This window comes from Oenanthe melanoleuca, chromosome 4, assembly GCF_029582105.1.
Source record: "Oenanthe melanoleuca isolate GR-GAL-2019-014 chromosome 4, OMel1.0, whole genome shotgun sequence".
NCBI classification, from domain to species: Eukaryota; Metazoa; Chordata; class Aves; order Passeriformes; family Muscicapidae; genus Oenanthe; species Oenanthe melanoleuca.
This window is the reverse complement of record NC_079337.1, coordinates 41,486,522-41,505,633: the sequence shown is the minus strand read 5'-3', so window position 1 is coordinate 41,505,633 and position 19,112 is coordinate 41,486,522. Positions and strand designations below refer to the sequence as shown.

General features: G+C 37.7%; 1 protein-coding gene and 1 long non-coding RNA gene across 3 annotated transcripts in view; one reads left to right on the top strand and one right to left on the bottom strand.

Annotated features, from left to right (window-relative positions):
- Positions 1-19,112, bottom strand: part of MTMR7 (myotubularin related protein 7) — a 39,102-nt gene that overhangs the window by 1,322 nt on the left and 18,668 nt on the right. Inside the window, exons 6-13 of one of the 2 annotated variants that reach the window (XM_056490865.1) lie at positions 16,792-16,926; positions 12,282-12,414; positions 8,224-8,333; positions 6,155-6,280; positions 5,316-5,365; positions 3,455-3,655; positions 2,063-2,203; positions 362-488 (exon numbers count right to left, since the gene is read on the bottom strand). In XM_056490865.1, coding sequence (XP_056346840.1) covers positions 362-488; positions 2,063-2,203; positions 3,455-3,655; positions 5,316-5,365; positions 6,155-6,280; positions 8,224-8,333; positions 12,282-12,414; positions 16,792-16,926 — 1,023 coding nt within the window. The remainder of the gene's footprint in view (positions 1-361; positions 489-2,062; positions 2,204-3,454; positions 3,656-5,315; positions 5,366-6,154; positions 6,281-8,223; positions 8,334-12,281; positions 12,415-16,791; positions 16,927-19,112) is intronic. The other variant, XM_056490866.1, reaches the window with a different exon arrangement.
- On the top strand, positions 402-3,756 carry LOC130252865 (uncharacterized). Its single transcript, XR_008840451.1, has 2 exons — positions 402-1,800; positions 3,490-3,756. It is a non-coding gene; the product is annotated as an uncharacterized LOC130252865 (long non-coding RNA).

Here is a 19,112-nt window from a genome sequence, read left to right as displayed (position 1 = left end):
CCTTTAAAAGTATTTGCATTTATGGAGTATGAGAAATACATAATTTGTCATAAACCAATGCTGAATTACAGCATTCTTCTGAGCCACAATTCTAAATTAATTCTAAATTACAGAAGGATTAAACTTACTTTTAGTAGTACTTGTGCACCAACACAGGTAAAATTTGATCCTTAAAGCAAAATCCACCTTTGTGTCTTATATGCAAAATATTCACAATAATTTATCTGAGAACAAAGATGATGGCTGAACATCCTCCTTCCAGAAAAGGATGTAGTGTGTAGGGGACTCTGCAGCATGTGGAGCTGGGTTTCATTTATCATCAGTTACCAAGTCTGGGGTATCAAGCTCAGCTGTTTATTACCTCTTGTAAGGCTTCCAGCTCTTCTTCCAGCTGTTGAGTTTCTTCCTTCACTGCCATCAGATAATCAGTAACTGACTGTCGAGGATGCAGCCCCTTTTCAAAGCGGTTGTACATGCCGCTCCAGAACCTGAAATTGTTGGAAAGGTCATGAATTTTCCCATTTGGTGAAGCAGCCTCATGAGACTTAAATGCACACACTTTTTTTCTCCCCCCAGACATTGTCCTAAATTATCTATCCATGCTTATTCATCATTAGAGTGCATACACATAAGTTCAAAGACTATCTAGTAAGGTTCATGGTTCACTTGCATTTTCTTTATTCTGCAACTCATAGGCATCTGGACATAGGCAACTCAAACTAATTCTGATACACAATAGAAAGAAAGGGGAATGTATTTTAGATCACAACTGAGAAAGGTTCACTGAATGCAAATTTCCATGGGCTTTTTTGGTATTATTTTCTTGTTCTACACTATGGGCTTTAGAGTAATGGTATCTATAAATAGCCAAAGGTAACAGTTTTTCATATTCGTAGTTCTCAATTGTTGTTCAACTTTGGAATTCTGTATTGGTCTGGTGCTCCTCCAGCCTTGCTGGCAGTAGGGCCACAGGCAGGCCCTGATTGTGTAACCAGTTCAGCAGACAGGTTAAGTAGACGAGCCCTGCTGTCAGCTGCAGCTGTCTGGACAAGTAGCTGACAGATATTTTTGGAGCACGTGCATGCTGCTTGGTGGCTTATTATTCCTCTCCCAATGCTATTAAATCACATTCTGCCTTAAGTTTATCATCTGATAGCTCATGCTTGGAAATCTTTACGCAGCCAAGTAATTAGATTAAAATCAACAGGATTACTTATCCATTGGAGGATCTGCTGTATCAATGCTTCATTTATAAATCCCACTATCCCAAAGAATACTATTAATGACTATTTTTAAATTGTTTTAAAGTGGATGTGTTCTGGTATAGTAGACATGAAAGAATTTAATTTCTGTCATTTAGGATTTCTATTGACTTTTTAACAGGTGCTATTACTTGCAACTGGAAAACAAACTAATCATTTTTACTTAAATGACAGTTTTAATTAATTTCTATTCAAGTTCTCCCAAAGTTTTTCAAGACTAATGGCTCAATTAATTAACTCAGGATGTCAATAGTAATATTTTTAAAGTGAGGGTATTTTGTTATATTTTGAAAAATATCAGGAAAAATTTAACTTCACTTTACCTGATATAACAACATAGGGAAAGTCGGGTTTTTTTACAAAATAATTATTTTAGCAATGAAATCAGATGATTTCTTGAAAAGATCCTTTTTACTTTTGGCAGCAAGTGATCCAAACTAACATCACAAAATCTTGAAATGGAAGAAGTTAAAGCAACTGTAAATTTAGAAATGACAGACAAGAACAGGACTGAAAGAAGCATTTCCCAGTGGAAGAAGTGAGTAACCATGAAATTAGGACACATAGCTATCAATATAGCTTTAATCTTAAGCTTCTTTTCTGACTAATACTCTGTTGTGGAATGGTGCAGAGGTGTTGGCTGACTATGAGCACACTAGGAACAAACATGCTGCATCTGAGACTAAATTTTTTCTCTATAAAAGGCCTTATAGAACAAGAAATACTTATATACAACAGAAAGGCATTTTGTGCTGTACTAACCCATGCTACAATTACCAGCAGCAAGTGATACTACCTACTTGTACAAGAAATTGCATGGAGCTATCTGTGGGTGCAGGGTCCCTTGGGTTTGGCTGTGGTCTGACCTGTATAAAGGATTCAGGTAATCTGCACGATTTTTCCATAAGTGAGCCCACAATGAATACGTTCGTTCTTTAATTCTGAAAAACAATACATTAAATAAAAATATATTTAACCACTTATTGCAATTCAGGGATAGCTAAAGCTTAGATGCAGCATTCTTGTCCTCCATAATTCCAGTTTATAATCAGCTTCCTTAATAGAATTAGACTTGAGTTACAAGCATAGAGAAACAGAAACCCATATTCCCTTGCTAGTCACTAAAAGCAAAATCTGATCCATTTCCCATCAAGAAAAACAGCTAGAGAGAGTAGATGGAGAGACTGGTTCCTTTGTGAGGTGGAGAGGATCATTTCCATAAAATGAGCTTTTGGACTGATCTCTGCACCAAAGGGATCTTCACATTTAAAAGCACTGCTATCCCACTGAGCTGCAATTTCTTACACAGTTAGGTCTTGGGATGTGGTGATGTGTGAAGGTTTTGATTTTAAATGGACTGTGACGCTGTGGCTGCTCTGCATTTGAGCAGTGAAAGGAACCAAATGGCAGCAGCCAGCTGTAACCAGCACCTTCCTCTCATTGCCACTGCTGACATGACCAGGCTGCTTGAGAAAAGCAATGGATATCATCATGTATCGAGGACCCAGGGCCCTGGGAAACAGATACAAACATGACCACTGCCAGGAGTGATGATGCTGTCTTTGTTTGGGCCTCAGGGCAGGTAGATTAATTCATAATTGCTTTGAGGCCAGACAGCAGAAGGACAGTCTGCTGTCTCGGTCCTAGGGAAGGCTACCAGACAAAGAGCCTGTTCATGAGGAAGTACCTAAGAGAGCGGGACTAAAATGTCCTGACGTGAGATCCAAAGACAGGTTAAAACACAGAGCAGCAGTAACTCTCAAACTGAGAACTTAACTAGAGTTACTATAATTTTATACTGGAGTTACAGGGCCAGCTTGCCTTGTATTTTGTCAGGGCTGCAGTAAAGGCAGGCCCACATAGCTGAAGGCATAATGCTCTTGTCAGTTTTCACTAATCCGTGTCACGTACACCGTGGATTATGCTCCCAGCAGAGCTACACTGCAGAGGATCAACTTTTTTTGGTATTAATCTGTGTTGCCAGAAGACAACAGGCACCCTGTGCCATACGAAACACATACATGCAAACTGGAGAATATCTGACTGCTCAATACACTTCTATGACTAAATATGCTACTAAAGAAAATATTTTCATACTTCAGCTCTCTTCTCTCCTTCTGGCTGTTACACAGGAAATTCCCAAACTGGCACGAATAGATGTAAATATGCTACTAAAGAAAATATTTTCATACTTCAGCTCTCTTCTCTCCTTCTGGCTGTTACACAGGAAATTCCCAAACTGGCACGAATAGATGTGATGCTGTATGTGGATGAGGAATCTTTCATTGAATTCAAAGGCACAAGGAAACTGTTCCATTAACTGCCAGACACATTCAATGAATTGGTCAATAACTGGCGATATCTCCTTTGGATCTCCATCTAAATTGCCATACCTGAAACAAGACAAGATACATCCAATTATATCCTGAATTCCTGCAAGAAAACTGAATTAACTCTAAGGAAAAGAAACCCCTCACTTTTAGTGTGCAAGTTACATCCTAGCCATTCATTTCTAACATCTCAGCTACTAATATGCTTTTACTTACAAAAATGGTGCAAGAATAATGAGGTAGAAGGGAAGCAGAATTACAAACGAAAAAGCCTCTTTTATTGGATGTCTTGTTACATTACATCTACAAAAATCTGGCTGCTGCATATCCATGTTCTAATGCTATTGACATGAATTGTACCCCAGTAACATATGTTATCAGAAGAATGGCTGCAATGACTTAAAGACAAAAGTGTGTCTTACCACAGTCTCTTAATAGTAGATTATTCCCCCAAACCAGAAAACTGACCAGGAGAGCTACATTATAACCTCAGTAGAAAACAGGTTAAAGCTGCCCTCTCTTGGTGAAATTTCTAGAAAGGGGGAAATGTTTACATGCTACTATGATTGGCAAGTGAACATGAAAGTTTCTGTGTATAAAAATGCCTCTTGGAACCACATGCAATGAAGAAAAGGAGCCTGAAAATAAAAAAAAAAAAAAATACGTAGAAGTAAAAAGAATTTTGTCAGGCTTTTGTCTACAGAATAGGAAGGAGTATTTTCAAACAATTATTCTGCTTGGGGAGGGGGGAGCTGAGGGAAGTATGTGGATTTATATGCCAACAGAGTAGAATTTCATAAACATCTAAAACTGAAACTTCTATTACCATCAAAGAAAATACAACAATATGGCACAGCAAACCAAAGCTATCAGTGGTTATTGCATTTCATGATACCTTTTACCACTGATAAACAACTGACAGTACCACATTAAAGGTAGTAATTCCTACTGGAATTTCACAGGTTCTGTGAAGATACTCAGATTTTCTGAGTTTCGTTGGTTTTTTTAAACTATAACAAATTTATATTCAAATCAAGCAATATACTGTAATTAACACTCAATATGAAAATTGCATTTTTAATTTTTACAGAAAATAAAAGTAAAGTCATGAAAGAAAGCAAATGTGAAAATGTATCCATGTTTAAATATATTGTCTTCAAACATTTTCATTGCATCATAGAATTTACATTTGATCGATTTTCAAAATAACTTGTCTAACTAATAAATGACTTTCCACTTTGCCTGACATTTCTGAGCAGATCTTGTTGGATTTTTTAGAACAGAGTGTAACAGGAAGACTATATTTTATCTAACAGATAACTCACAGCCATGCCTGAGATTAAGTATTGCTTTGGAAGAAGTCCCTTTGATGAATAGGGACTTATGTGGGGGGCCTTGGCACTACTAGAAGATCTGCTGGAGTCTGAAGGGATTTGCAAGCCAAATACACTCTACTCACACGGACCTTTCAATGCTCATAGCAACTGCAAGCCCAGCAGGCAGGATTCCCCTTAGTAGTCTTGGAGTGCATATATAGAAATATTTCACTCTGACTTTTCCAGGCAGCTAAATTATATAGTTGGAGAAAAGGGTATGGCAGTTTCCTGGGGCATTCTGCTGCAATGTTTTGTAAGGCAGCAAAGAAGTAGAACTGGAATGGCAGCAGATGCAGACTACATAAATATATGCATACAGAGAGAGGAAAACCTTTGCACTGCCTTACCTGTGGTTAAATTTGTGACCAAAGGAAACCCAGTCTTTTTCAATTAACACCTAAAATGAGAATATTGCATTCAATGTTGTGGAGTGGAGCTGACATGTCGAAGCAGGCAGAAGGGTGGTGTAAACAAGAAGTGTTGGAATCCCTGTTAATTCTTAGAATAAGCAGAAAAGTGGCAAGCAAGAACAATGTGAGTGAGCAATATTAGAATCCTAAATAATTTTCAGAATTAGCTGAAAAATAATGAGTGATGAGCACTGCTTGCCAGCTCAGGGAAGCAGCACTTCACAGATGCAGAGAGGGTGCCACTATTTTAGCACAACTTCAATTATCTTATTTCATTGCTTTCTAAAATAAAACTTATAAATGTCTCAAACATTTTTTGAACATGTGACCAGTAACTTCATAACCACTTCTAGATGCTTTACTAATGCTGATTGATCTGGTTTTTTCCAGGTATTTTCCAGCTAGATTTTCCAGTATAGCTGCTCACTGCAATCAAATGTCTAGAAAAGACACACTTATGACACTCAAAATGTTCACTGCAAATGAATACAAATTCTTGCTTGCACAAAAGCTCTTTGGACTGTGAGAAAGTTTCTTGGTCAAGGTTAGGGAAAAAAAAAAAAATCAAACATGAATGGCCAACTGACCCCCACCTTGAATAACATTTCATAGAGAAATTGGGAGACTTCTACATGAACATATAGAACCCTTCCTTCCTACTTAAAAAAACAAAACAAAATAAAGCAAGAGTATATTTAAGGACAGTTTATTTCCTAAGATATCCATCTTAAGTGATGCCATACTACTTCATTTGCTCTGTGAAAGAACCCGCTTACCATGAATCCCTTCATAGTTCTGTAATACGGATCCAATAGAAGGCTTGCTACAGAGCAAACCTGGGCTGTCCTATCCCAGCCATCAGAGCAGTGAACAAGCACACTCACACCTTCCTCAGCCACAGCCTAAGGATACAGAAAAAGTCAGAAAGTTCACAAGCAGGGAGGAAGACAATGGTAAGAGAGAAACAGTGAAACAAGAGCCATATAGAGAGTAATAATTTGGGAATTGGAAAGCTCATTCATTTTTTACTCTACCACAGAGTTCTTAAATAAAGTTCAGTGTTATTCATCTCATTTGAAAATCAGTCCTCAAATTTGAAAATATTTAATTCACCCCAGGCCATGCAATATGGTGGGTGAGAATTACCTGTTTATTCTCCACTACAGGAAGATGTGGGATTCCTTCCAGTTAAAATACATCAATCTGTCAGAGCAGACAGCCACCTACATTGGATTCAGATGCTCCAGCACATCTCATGCCACTTACATGCCAGTAAAAGAATAGCCATACTTGCAATATGGCTCTTAATTTTTCAACTTGATGGTAATGTCAATAAGGGCAATGTCTGCTCCCAATGCCATCACTAGACTGGACATTATTGCAGCACACTGCATTGCACTGATGACACGCTGAAAAGGCTTGTGGGGAAGCCTGTGGTAGTGGGAAACTTCCACATCTAATAAGCAAGATTTTTATCAGTCTCTCTAATGTAATAACCAGGGAGAGAAGAATCCATTTCATACATAAACACATAAAGAAGAAATTGTACTGAGTTCTCCAGAGTCTGATGTATTATTTATAGAACTTGAGGATTGGCGGTTGTTTTTTTAATTCTAAGGGTTTTGGCCTTTGTCATTTCTAAAGAGAATTAAATTTAGGAAGTAGAAAATGAAGTAGGTTAAGGAAAATACTGTTAGAAAAAAATAAACCACTTTTAGGTTAAATTTGGGCTTAATAGGGAATGAGGAATAATAATAAATTATCTATGTTTATCTCAAGAGACAAGTAAATTCTACCAAAATAGAACCCTGTGGGCAGAAGACCAAGAACTGAGAACTGAGAATGTACAAATAATAATGGGTTAAAATGCACATCTGAGAAGGCACTAGGCTAGCAAGCATATCCACAAAGGATAATAAGACTAGCCACTGGGGAAAAAACTGGCAATACTAATATAATACTAATGTAAATGACCTTATTCCTATGAGCTAATGAACAGTAGTAGGGCTGGGAATAATAATACATATTTATAACAGTGCAGGTAAGAAACTACAGTTGCCTACTTCCTGAGAAGGAAGAAGCAATGCAAGAGAAACAAGCAGTTAGTGAGGAGGGAAACCTATGAAGTTTTATCTGTATAGTTGTGTGCAGTAGGTCATGTGAATAAAATGGCCAATAAGAATCTCAGAAATAAGAATTGAAGCAGTAAAAGGCAGAGCGCAAGGCAGGGGGTAACAAAATTAAAGCTACTGCTGGCAGAATACAAATATACATTACTTTGGGGGGCAGTAGGGGAAATAATTTCTTATTAAAACCAAAACTGTTTTTGGAAGGGTTCTGAAGCTGCCAGAGAGGTTAGCCATGGTAATACACAGGAGTTAGTTCAAGAGGTGAATTTGTTTGGTTGCCTGATAACTCAGAGGGGATAACACAGTAGCTATATATTGTGCATAATATAATGTCTTATATATAGCTATACATATGTGTTACCACTACCACTTCCACAAAGAAAAATGTCCAGAAACCAGTGGAGGAGGTAGTGAAAATAGGGAAAGGAGCAGTAACAATCACAGTTGGAGAGTAAAGTAAGGATATTCAAATCTCTGACATAACAAGAAACAGGCTAGTAGAGGCTACAGTACAAAAGAATGCAAGCTTTTTTTTACTATTTTAGGAAAATATCAACACAACATGTCTCTCCCCATACACAAAGCATTGCAAGATGGGCTTTTTTCAGGTACAATATTACCGAAGAGATAACAGAAGTTACCCACAGGCAGAGAATTTGTTCCTCATTTTCTGTATCTGGTTACTCCAAGTTTTATTCTCATTTTACACACTTTACCTTTGCAATAAAAATGCCAGCATCCATAATGGCTTTGATGTGCTTCAACCAGCCAGAATTTTCTAAGCCCCACAGAAAGTCGCTCATTGAAGGTGATTTCAGCTCACAAACTGCAAAATAAGATACATTTTAAATGTATAGTAATTAGAGTCTCTTGAGCTCCATTGACTGTTCAGCCTTGGAGTTATCTCTTCTTCAGATATCTGCTGTGTAAAACATGCATCTTTTGAAAAGACTATATCACTGTCAAACTTAACCTTTGAGAAACACGTATATTTGAGAAATGGGGCTGGGTCAAATTTCACCACTGTGTTGCTTTAATTTAAAAAGAGAAGCTGTCATAAAGCCCATTGCAAACAAATCCAAATCCCTCCTTCTGTGAAGCATGAATTTTCCAAGATTGTGTTGGGAGTAAAGTTTTCAAACATGTATACATGTATTTAATGATGAGGGCTCAGAAACAGAAAGCATTTGATTTCTGCTGTTGGACAGGCAGACAGACTCCTAAATGGTGCCACTGCCTACTACTCCCAGCATCACCATAGATGATGGTGGTTGAGTTGAAGTGGTTCACTCCACAGTTCTCCATCCCTGAATTAAACCTTATTAAAGCTTCATTTGGAGTCAAAAAGTATTCTGATGGTGAGGACAAGACATAATCCATCAAGGAAAATATTTTCCTGAAAATCTTCCAAACCCTATGCCACCATTTGAAGAAAAAAGTAATAATCGCTCAGTTTTCACTCCAAGCTTCTATTCTGCTGTGTCCAAGAATCTATATATATATATATTTTTTTTTTAATAATAAAGAGTTTGTGGCATCAAAAGAAAGAAATCAATGAGAATCTAAGGTACCTCAATCTAGCAGAACAAAAACTCAATGAAATTTGGTGCAATCTATTTTCAACAGTAGGATGCTAAATTCACCACGTAAATAGACTACATCTTTATTTTGATCCATGTAGAGTAATGCTGTCTTTTAAGGAAAAAAGATATTGGCCAGTGAAATTAATTTTCAGAGTATGGTGAAAAATATCATGGCTGTTACTGAGTTAATGTATGATCTGTCAATTACTAATGTCTTAGAAGTCTCTTGTGGTCTGGAAATCTTAAAAGACTGTTATTTATGGCCATTATGGCCCCTGGCATAGTCTTGTTTTCCTTCAATGTAATTTAAATTTAATTTTAGAAGCCAAAGACAGAGTTTATACCATATCTGAGCTATCTGACTGTCCTAACTCCATTTAGTTCAGAAGCAAAATGGCCTAATGTGTCCATACAAAATCTTGCAGTGTTTATATGTAAGACTTTCCAGATGGTTATTTTAAAAGTAATTTTTGGAGGATATTTATAAAGATGCAGAGATAGCAGCACTGAAAGCAAACAGCTTTTCACATGATTAATGTTCCTGTGCAGATGGAAGCATGACCAATTAGTGGCTGAATTCTGGCTGAAGCTGCTGTTTCTGTTTACAAAAGCCCAAGGTAAGGCTGAAACAGTGCTTTGCTCATTCCCACTCCCAAACTGGAGTCAATATTTACTGACCACTTCACTGAGCAAAGTTCATGCTGTCCTAAATGCATACACTGTATATTTCACATGACTTTGGCAACAGATCTGGACCTTAATACTGACTTCAATTATGAATTCAATTATGAATTCAATTATGAGGCTTATCCTAAAGGGAAAAGGCATTTCCATCTCAGCAGAAAAGGTACCAAAATCTTTGAGAAATATGGTCTGCTTCATGCAGAGTGTATGCACAGGAAAATCAAGAGCCAATGGGCAGAGCTCTGAGAATTCCAGCAATGCATCCATGTCCCAGGATGGGAGAAAGAAACAGGGCACGTGTTGGAAATTGCCTCTTCCACCAGCAAAGGTACCAGAGGGTGTGCTGGACTGGTTCCCCCATTTCTGGCAGGACAGCCGTATGTAGAGGAAGGAATAGTTGCTGTGGGTCAAAGCCACAGGTTTTCTTTCTGGCTGATCTGTCACAGAAGTACAAGGATCAGAGGGCTGCTCCTACATCAGCAAGTGCTGCTCCTGGAATGAGGGGAGGAGAAGCTCATATTTGCTGTTTAAATACAGACAGGGAGCATGTGGGGCCATCACCTCAGTGCACAACACACGGGATTCAGGTCTCAGCTGGCCCCTGGATGTGCAGCACAGCCCACCCTATCCCAAATGCCAAACAGCAGCCTCAGGCAGACCTTGGATCTTTATCAGGAAAAGTCCCCGTGTAATGTCCTTCTAACATTAAAAGTTATTTCAAGGAGGTTTGTGCACAGGATCAAAATTACCTCAAGGTCCTTCATGTAGACCCATGTATAAATGGAGAAAAATTAAAATCCATACTATATGAAAAGCAGTAGAGGAATTTTTTTTCTCTAAAAGGAAATTCCACCATGTTGAAATGCATTTTACTTCCACAGTACAGGTAAATCTTAACATTTTTTGCATGTTCTGAAAATTCTAAAAATTTAATCATTTTATAATGCTGGTATAATTTGCCAAAAATTAACATTTTGCCAGGGTAAATAAATGTTAAAATAAGATAAATTGGCTTGAATGAAAGTCAGTAAAATCACAAAGCTGAAACCAATTCTTTTTACCTACTCAAATTAAAAAATGGTATTTTTATAAATATAAATTAATTTCCTCAGCTTTTCCCCCCCCAAAAAAAAAATCACTGAAATGAATACATTACTAATATAAGTGCATTTTCTAATGGAAAACTGCATAATATTTTTTTTTTTTCAAATTTTCTCAGCATTGAAAGTTATTTAAAATTGCATCTTGAAAATAAGCTGCAGTCTGGCATGTGAAGATCCTTTTGCTCTTCACTTCTGCTTAGGACCAGTTAATTGAATGAAACTGGCCTTGCATTTGACCAACACATCTGGTCAAGTATATCTTGGTGTCATTTTCTCATGCTGTACACTTATTTTAACTTTGATAGTCTTGAGTTGAACAAATAAAGGGACCTGTTTACTCACCCAGCCTCTCTCCTGGCTAAACAAAAAATCTTTTTTCCCACCTGAGACCCTTAGACCAAGAAAATTCCCATGAGGAGAGGGGATGCTTTACCTGCATCACACTTTAATGCTGGTTTCTATAAAATGTTCTCACTTGGAAATAGAGCATGGCTTTCCTGTCATGGAAAATTTAAGCCCTTCTTAGATTTCAAATTTACATTTGCATGCACTCAGTGAGAGACAGATGAAGAGTAGAAGGGCATGGGCAGAGCATCAAATCAAAAATAAGATAGATGAAGCTGATCTGGGAGGTGATGAAAGTTGTTGTCAATGAAGTAAATACAGAGACAAGGTGGAGTGAACACTGTTTCCTATTTGCTTGTTAAAAATCAACAAGCAATTCAGGGTCAAGGTTGGCTAATTTATCATTGGGTTTTTTCCCAGATGACCTCTAAACAGTTATATACTGCATATATGAAAGAACAGCTTTGCTGGTTTATATATTGCTAAGTATTTATAAGGCAATTGTTATTAATTTCCATGGGATATTGAAGGTGGTAAGTTGTTACACCCCTTGACTGTGAATTTCATTGAGAAATATTATAAGTTCTATACCTGGCATGAATAAGTTTCTATTAAAATGCACAGTCTAAAATGCATGACAACCTTATACAAAAATCAAACTACAGTTTTTCTGAGCTTGAAAAAAATCAATCTGTATTTTCCACTAGCCTCAAAGTCAGCTATAAGGGATTTTTTTTTCATTTTACCATCAAAATGTAAATTTCAAAGAAAGACACAGTAGCATTAAGGTGCACTGAATTGAAATTAATTTTATCATTAAAGTAAATGATATCTGGATTTCAGCCAGGAAACAAGGTGTTTTCATATTTAAGAAATCACCAATCAGTATTTGCCATGATCCTCCATTGCACAAGTCCCATTAGCCAGCAGGCAGCTGCAACAGGTAAAGATTACTTCCCATACTCTTTTTCACTGCTACTGATTTCAGAGCACTTATTCTGATTTCTTTGACAGAGGGATCAGTTCTTTCTTCTAGTTTCCAAAGAAGAGGAGTATTACCTTCAAGCATTTTCTGCAGACTATTTCTCATAACATGGATGTTCTCAATGCCTATGAATTGAAACTTGATGTTGGAGTAGTTGTCTTCATTTTCATATCCCTTCCCCGCTGCTCTGTTTGCCATTGCATTGAGCTGGAAAACATCGGGAAAATTGGATGAAAACCAGTGGCAGAATATTTTCAAAACAAAATTTGTGGTCTACAGCAATAAATCAGAGGGGTTTAAGCCAGGCACAAATAGGAAGCATTTGTCACAGTGTCAACACTCGGGGCTATGAATCGGGGATCTGTTCACAGCCTATTGCAGGGTGCTGGGTAACTGAGTCTGATAACCCTATTTCACACCCTTTGAGTGAAACTTCATTAGTGAGGTTAAACACAAAACCCCCACAGCTTAGGCAGGATTCCTCTGCAAGAGCTTGAAGGTTTTAATTGCAAAGGGCTGTTCTGAGTTTATATTAGATCAGCATTATGTATACTAGCACAATATAACCAGGAGGTGGCAGTTTTCACCTGCCATGCCACCGGTTCATAGCCTGTGCACACTAGTGGTGCCCAAGTTTATTTTACTGTTCAAATCATCCAAAAGCTGATACAGCTTACTTCTGTTAGGCTTGCAATAATGAAGAGGGAGCTGGAGTATTTTTTCATAATTTTACAGTAACTTGGCTCTTCTTATGTAGGACTACAAAATATTTGAATTGACAACATTACCACAAATATTTTCATCTGCAATGCACTACCATCAAAGGAGTTGCAAATATAGCAAATATACTTTCACCTGGTAGTTGAAGTTTTTTCTTGAATCTGTTACTTGCTTCCTGGCATGGGAAAGTTACTAAATACTTCTTTAGTTCCATTTTCCCAAGCATAAAATTAAGGGTGGGGTTAATGTTTATTTCCCCCCACTTTTTGAACCCTTGGGTGGGAAGGAAATCTATCTACCAAGCTCCTTATCCCAAAATTTGATCTTTGGACTGAAAACTAGAGCTGATAAAAATCAATTAAGTACTTTTACTTTTTCTAAGTCTTTTAGACTAAAATATTCTTTTACTAAGTACCTATCTACTTTTTTTTCTAAATTTCCTACAGCAAAGTCTTACTGTGCAATGGAAAGAAATCATCATTTTGCATAAAGTCCATGCTTTTATGTGAAATTCATGCTGTAGGGCTGGGGGAACTTCAAACATCCCAAGAAATATGAAGGCTCTGAGAGTGACAAAGCAGCTCAGGTGGCAGAACCTCCGTGCCTCCAAGCACAACTAACAGCTTCTGCACAGGAGAGATTTAAGAAATAAATATTAAAGGATATAGACTTCAGCACCAACTGGGCAAAAAGTGACTTATCTTCATTTCAGTGAGAGCCAATGCTCATGAAAAAGTAAAAAAAAAAGTCTCTCTTAGTCATTGCCTAAGGGACAAGAGGCTATGCAGATGACTCCATCTCCAGTTTCTTTCCCAGTAGTGCAGGCAGTACTATTGATTCACTGCTTCTGTGGTCACATCTGAAACTCACAATATATTTTAGTGCTTAGCTAGTGGCATCATGGGATATACAAGAATGTCTCTTTTTCTGACCTCTTCCACCCCAAACAGACATGCTCCCAATATTCAATTTAATTTGGAGCCAATACACACAATTGGAGACTGATTGTCTGATGCCATCTTCCCTCCAACCAAGATGAGCAAGCCCAGCTTTTCTACATTACATGTCAAAATAGGTTTCCAAGGACCAAACCTGATATCTGAACTTTCAAAGGAAAGAGCTAAGCAGTTACATACGTGCACCACCATTAGGAATTGAAACATTGCACGAATTTCATGACACGACAGAAGAACTACACCCTGGATAGGAACCTGGGCAAAACACCAAAATTTTTGATTTATACAAATCTTGGGCAAAATTTCTTTTAACTTGTAGTATGCAATTCAGGAAAGAGCACAAAGAAAAACCCCATTTTTGTCTATCAACCAGCAGTAGATAAAAACTGTTGATGTTTTGACTATCAATGGACAATAAAAAAATGATACAGCCTGTGAACAGCATGTCAGTTAAGGACAGAGTCCTCTGTGTGACTTGCTACAGAGATACAAATTATCTGCTGAATCCTAATCTTTCTCTTTTGAAGTTGACATCAGTGCTCTTGTATAAACAAAATGAGGCAGTCTTTCTGCAGTAGCCTATAGCTTCAGGAAGAAAGATCTGTACACATGAGTCTCAGCCACCACAGTCCCCTGAAACCCTAAGTGAATAATATCTATCTTCTAACTAACACATAACATAAATGTGTTACTCAGCATGTAAACACCATTAACTGTTCCTGCAGCAGAGCAATTTTGTCACAAATACCCTTTCTTAAAGGACAATCTGAAATAGCACTCTTTGAAAGTAAATAAATATAAGGTTGAATTTGCAAGGCTTTCTGACACTCATTTATTTTAAATACTGTCAGTCGCCAAACTTTGCAGCTGCCACAATATTTACTAACAAGTTTTCCACATCATCTACCAAAATTCCATCTGTTGCTCCTAAAGTGCTTGTTGCAAAGCTATCTAAATTATGCATGTCCCTGATTGATGTCAGTGAATATTGAGGATACAGCCTGAAAAGGTAAAGGCTTGCAAGATTTACTGGCATCTGCTTTAATCTGGAGGATAATCAAGTCAAGTCTTGTTATAAAGATCATAGAACTAATGTGTTTTACTCATAAACAGTAAGTCTGCATCAGCTTCAATAAAGTTGCATTTGGTCATCTTTACAAAGCCAAATGAATTGGAAACAAAGCTTCATTCCACAGACAAATCTTTTGTTTTGAAAATTATCAAGTGCAACGAGGGAAGAGCCCTTGGTAATGTTGAATTGAAGGATCCATCAACACTCATGATCTTTGCAAGAAACTGGTGGTTATGAGAAACGAGGCAAATAGTTTTTTAGCCACCTATGGGAATGAGAAGCCTTTCACCAGACTTGATATCTTATCTGTACATTTGTTAAAGGTTCCCTGAGAAATCCCAGGAACTGCTTCCACCAATACCTATCCATTGCTCTATGCTCTACATTTATAAATGCATTATCAAATACAAAATTGTAACAAGGCTGCATTTGGCATCTGAGATCACAGGAGCTTTGTAGATCTGTCCATTTTTGCTGCACAGAGAGAAGTAGGAATCTGGTATACAAATTGCTTTACACCAGAACCTTTTTTTACAGAACAGCTAAGTGAAAACAAGCGGTCATCATTTCCTGATTGCTTTCTGAAGAAGCCAGCATTACTGGAAATATGGCATTCATGGCTAAGTGAGCCTAATTCAGTTTCTTCACACCCTCCACAAAGTATGGGCTTTTTTCAGTGCACACAGAAGGTGTCTCAAAGTAATTTACCAGAAAAACTCAAAGGACAGCTCCTTCCTGTAAATATTGTTAATCACCAAGTCAGTAAATCATTAGCAAAAATTCCTAGAGTACCAATACCATCAGTTAGGAAATAAGCCATAACAATTACTACCCATAGAAAACTGTTAAACAAGCATTGTTTGGGTAGCTAGGCCTGTACTTAAAGTCTAATGCCCTTCCTGAATACAAAGGTACCCATCCTTTCCTGGTGCTCATCTCAATTCACTTTCTTCAGGACCACAGCTAAGCTGATCCTTTACCTACAAGGGATTTTGTGGAGATTTGCCTTTTTGGTTCCTTTTCTTCAGAGGCTTTGGTAACTTCAAGAGCAAAGCTGCTGATAATCTAAGAGAGAACACACCTCTCACCTCCAGATTCTGAAGTCTTTCTAGTCTGTTTCACCTTGAGCTGTTTGCTAGCATGACAATTTGGATATGATGTTTTTTTAGTTTCCAAACTCTTCTGGATCATTATTGAGTTTCTCTATTTCTCCATAGCAATTTTTTTTCTAAAGCTTTTATCTTGGCCAGAGGTTTTTAATCAGTTATAGATATGGCATCTGATGTCATATCTGATGTCTATTTATCATATTTCAGATTGTCTCTCAAAACCACCAGATATTTAAAGATATTTAAAGGTCTCTTTTATTCCTGTGATCTCAGTAACTTGTCTTTCCTTAGCTTTATGCAGAGGTCATTGGAATTTTCTCACTTCCAGGAGAAATAATGCAATTACAATATAAGCAGGCAGAGGTATGCAACATTACAAACAAAATACATCCTATGATGGGAATTACTTTTTGTCAGTCTCATCAGAAATATATTTACTTGATAGATCCTTTGTGTGTGTAAATAGCTACAATTATATATTATTTACTTTTCTGTATCTTGACATTTTACTAAGAACAAGAAAAGGGAAAGGTTCAGCGTAGAGGAAAAAATTCTCCAAGAGATAAAAATGTGGTCAAGGTTCCTAATAAATCCTCATGTACCTGTGGAGTTACAAAGGTTCAACTAAGATCAGACTGACTTGGTCAGTACTTTAGGTTATGTATCTTCCCTAATGTATTCAGCCCACACTCTGTCTTGCTATGTGCAAGAAATTTAATGTACTTACTTTGGGCCTAGTGTCAACAACATATATGAAATCACTTCCTGGATTGGCTTTTCTAATGGCCTGGAGCATCTGTTCATCCTCAAGGCATCGAGCACTAAAGCCAGATAAGGGCTGGCTGCTTCTACATATGGAGGCCTGCAGAAAAGCAGACAAACAAACAAAAAAACCTAACATAAAGTAGAAATTATTTAGCATCCAGAAGCATTTACAAAACCAGATCATTAGATGCTTGCATAGAAGTACAATTATCTGTGAGGGGTAGAATGGTAAAATAAATCACATGTTAATAAATGCATTAGTTTTAACTACATGTATAAATACATTATTTTTAAAAAGGCAAGGAAGCATTAAAACAATACACTGGCCCAAGTCTAGTCTTGAGTCCAAATTTTAGAGCTATTTTAAGTATTGTATTTCCCTAATGTGGAATAACTCCTGAAAGATAATTCTTGAGGATGGGTACAGCCTTGAAATCATGAGAACATTGATTTAACATAATGAATAAGTCCTTTTCACTCACACCAAGTACAAGACTGATTACACCCAACCTACACCAGTGCCTGCTGTACTAAACAGCAGGAGTCCAGGAAACAAAAACATGTAACCAGATCCCCAACGATCATGTATTTTTAGCACTGCCTTTGGAAAAAGACCACATTGCATAAGAAGTGGGTCAGGCAGCCTGACTCCTGTCAGGTTTGTATTAAGCAGGGCTACTGAAGGAGGCAGGAGAATTTCTCCACAGACCCATCAAGACCACCTTCTTTCCAGGTGAAACCAGGAGAGAAGAAACAAAATGTGAAATGTGTGGGCAGGGAGAATTTTATTTTTGCTACAGGACAGCTAGATTTATAGAAGGCAAGTGGATAATATATGCACTCTGTAAGCACTGAACACAAGCATGAAGAGAATCTGCCTGCTGAAGGTCACAACCTGTGCAGACTGTCCTACAGATTATTTATTACTGTGAGAAAGGACATGCTTTTTTCAGTCACAACTTTGAACTATTAGTAGTTAGTCAAGGATGGGTCTTTAAGAGAGAAACCCAGAATTGTGTGAGACCTTGTTCATACTTTATTAATGGTTTTGCAAACAGATTCTTGTTATTTGGAGTTTAGTCTTCTGCTCAGCACATATTGCAGTGATTTATTACATGCTATTGCATAAGCTGAACAGATAGTTCCAGACTTTGATCTTATCATAAGAGGTGTCACATCACCACTGAATTTGTCAGGACAGAGGAGCTATGTGTAAGTTCTGTCTATGAAAGACTGAATGAGTGTTACCTGTCTCCTCTGCATGCAGCAGGCTCTTCCCAAACTGCTGTTAAATATTACCCCTTCCTGCCCATTTACACAGCAGGGAAAACATTCAAGCTGAAACATGAAACTCATCCAAGATGAATTACCATATGTTGTAATCTACCTGACCCTGAGACATTTTCTTTCACTGAGATTTGGAAATGTTCATGTTTGAATCCTAGGTATCTGTATTTGGACATATTCAATCATGCAAAGTGATTAACTCTGAAAAATTTGACTTTAAACCAGCGTTTAAAATAATATGTAATTTATGCAGAAATTGCATTTACTATTTAAATCTTCCTATTCTCCACTTCATTGGAAAAATTCATAGATCTTTAGGAAAGCAATGCTCTGATGAAATGCAGAGTAAAGGAGTAAAAATAATGTCTCATTCCTTCCTACTGAAACTTAAATCAATGGTAAGGGCTGTAAAGGCAAGATTTCAATGGAGATTGTAGCTTATGATTCATGCTTGTGACATTCTGCAGATATATGTCCCATCCTGTGGAGCAAATGCTACAGAATCCCTGTAACCCCAGACTAGCTCTGTCTCTTGGAAGGTCCTGACTATCCCCCAGCCCTAGGGAAGACCTCTCAATGCCACTCTGGACTGAAGCAGGAATCACACAGCTCCTTTGAGAGTGCAAAGGGGACACATTCTCCTAACTGGTAATGACAGCTGAGTTGAGCCAGCCCCTAAGGGGCTGAATCACAAATGTAGAAACATCCAGTTTGGGGGATCCTTCAGTCCAAGGGTCTCCTTGCTCACCTCAGCTGCCAGAAACAGAAAGGCAAATAGTATAGGTACAGAGTTTTTTTTCCAAATGGTTACAGACAAGTGAAGCAGCTCCTTGGTCAGCCCTGAGAATGTTTGCTATGGAGAGGGGAAGGTGGAACCCCTCACTCTTGCAGACAAGGAGAGTGTCTTCAGCAACATACTTCAGCAACATACCTCAACATACTTCTCACCCAAAATTTACTAGCTCTTATATCCATCCTTTCTATGTCCCTTCACAG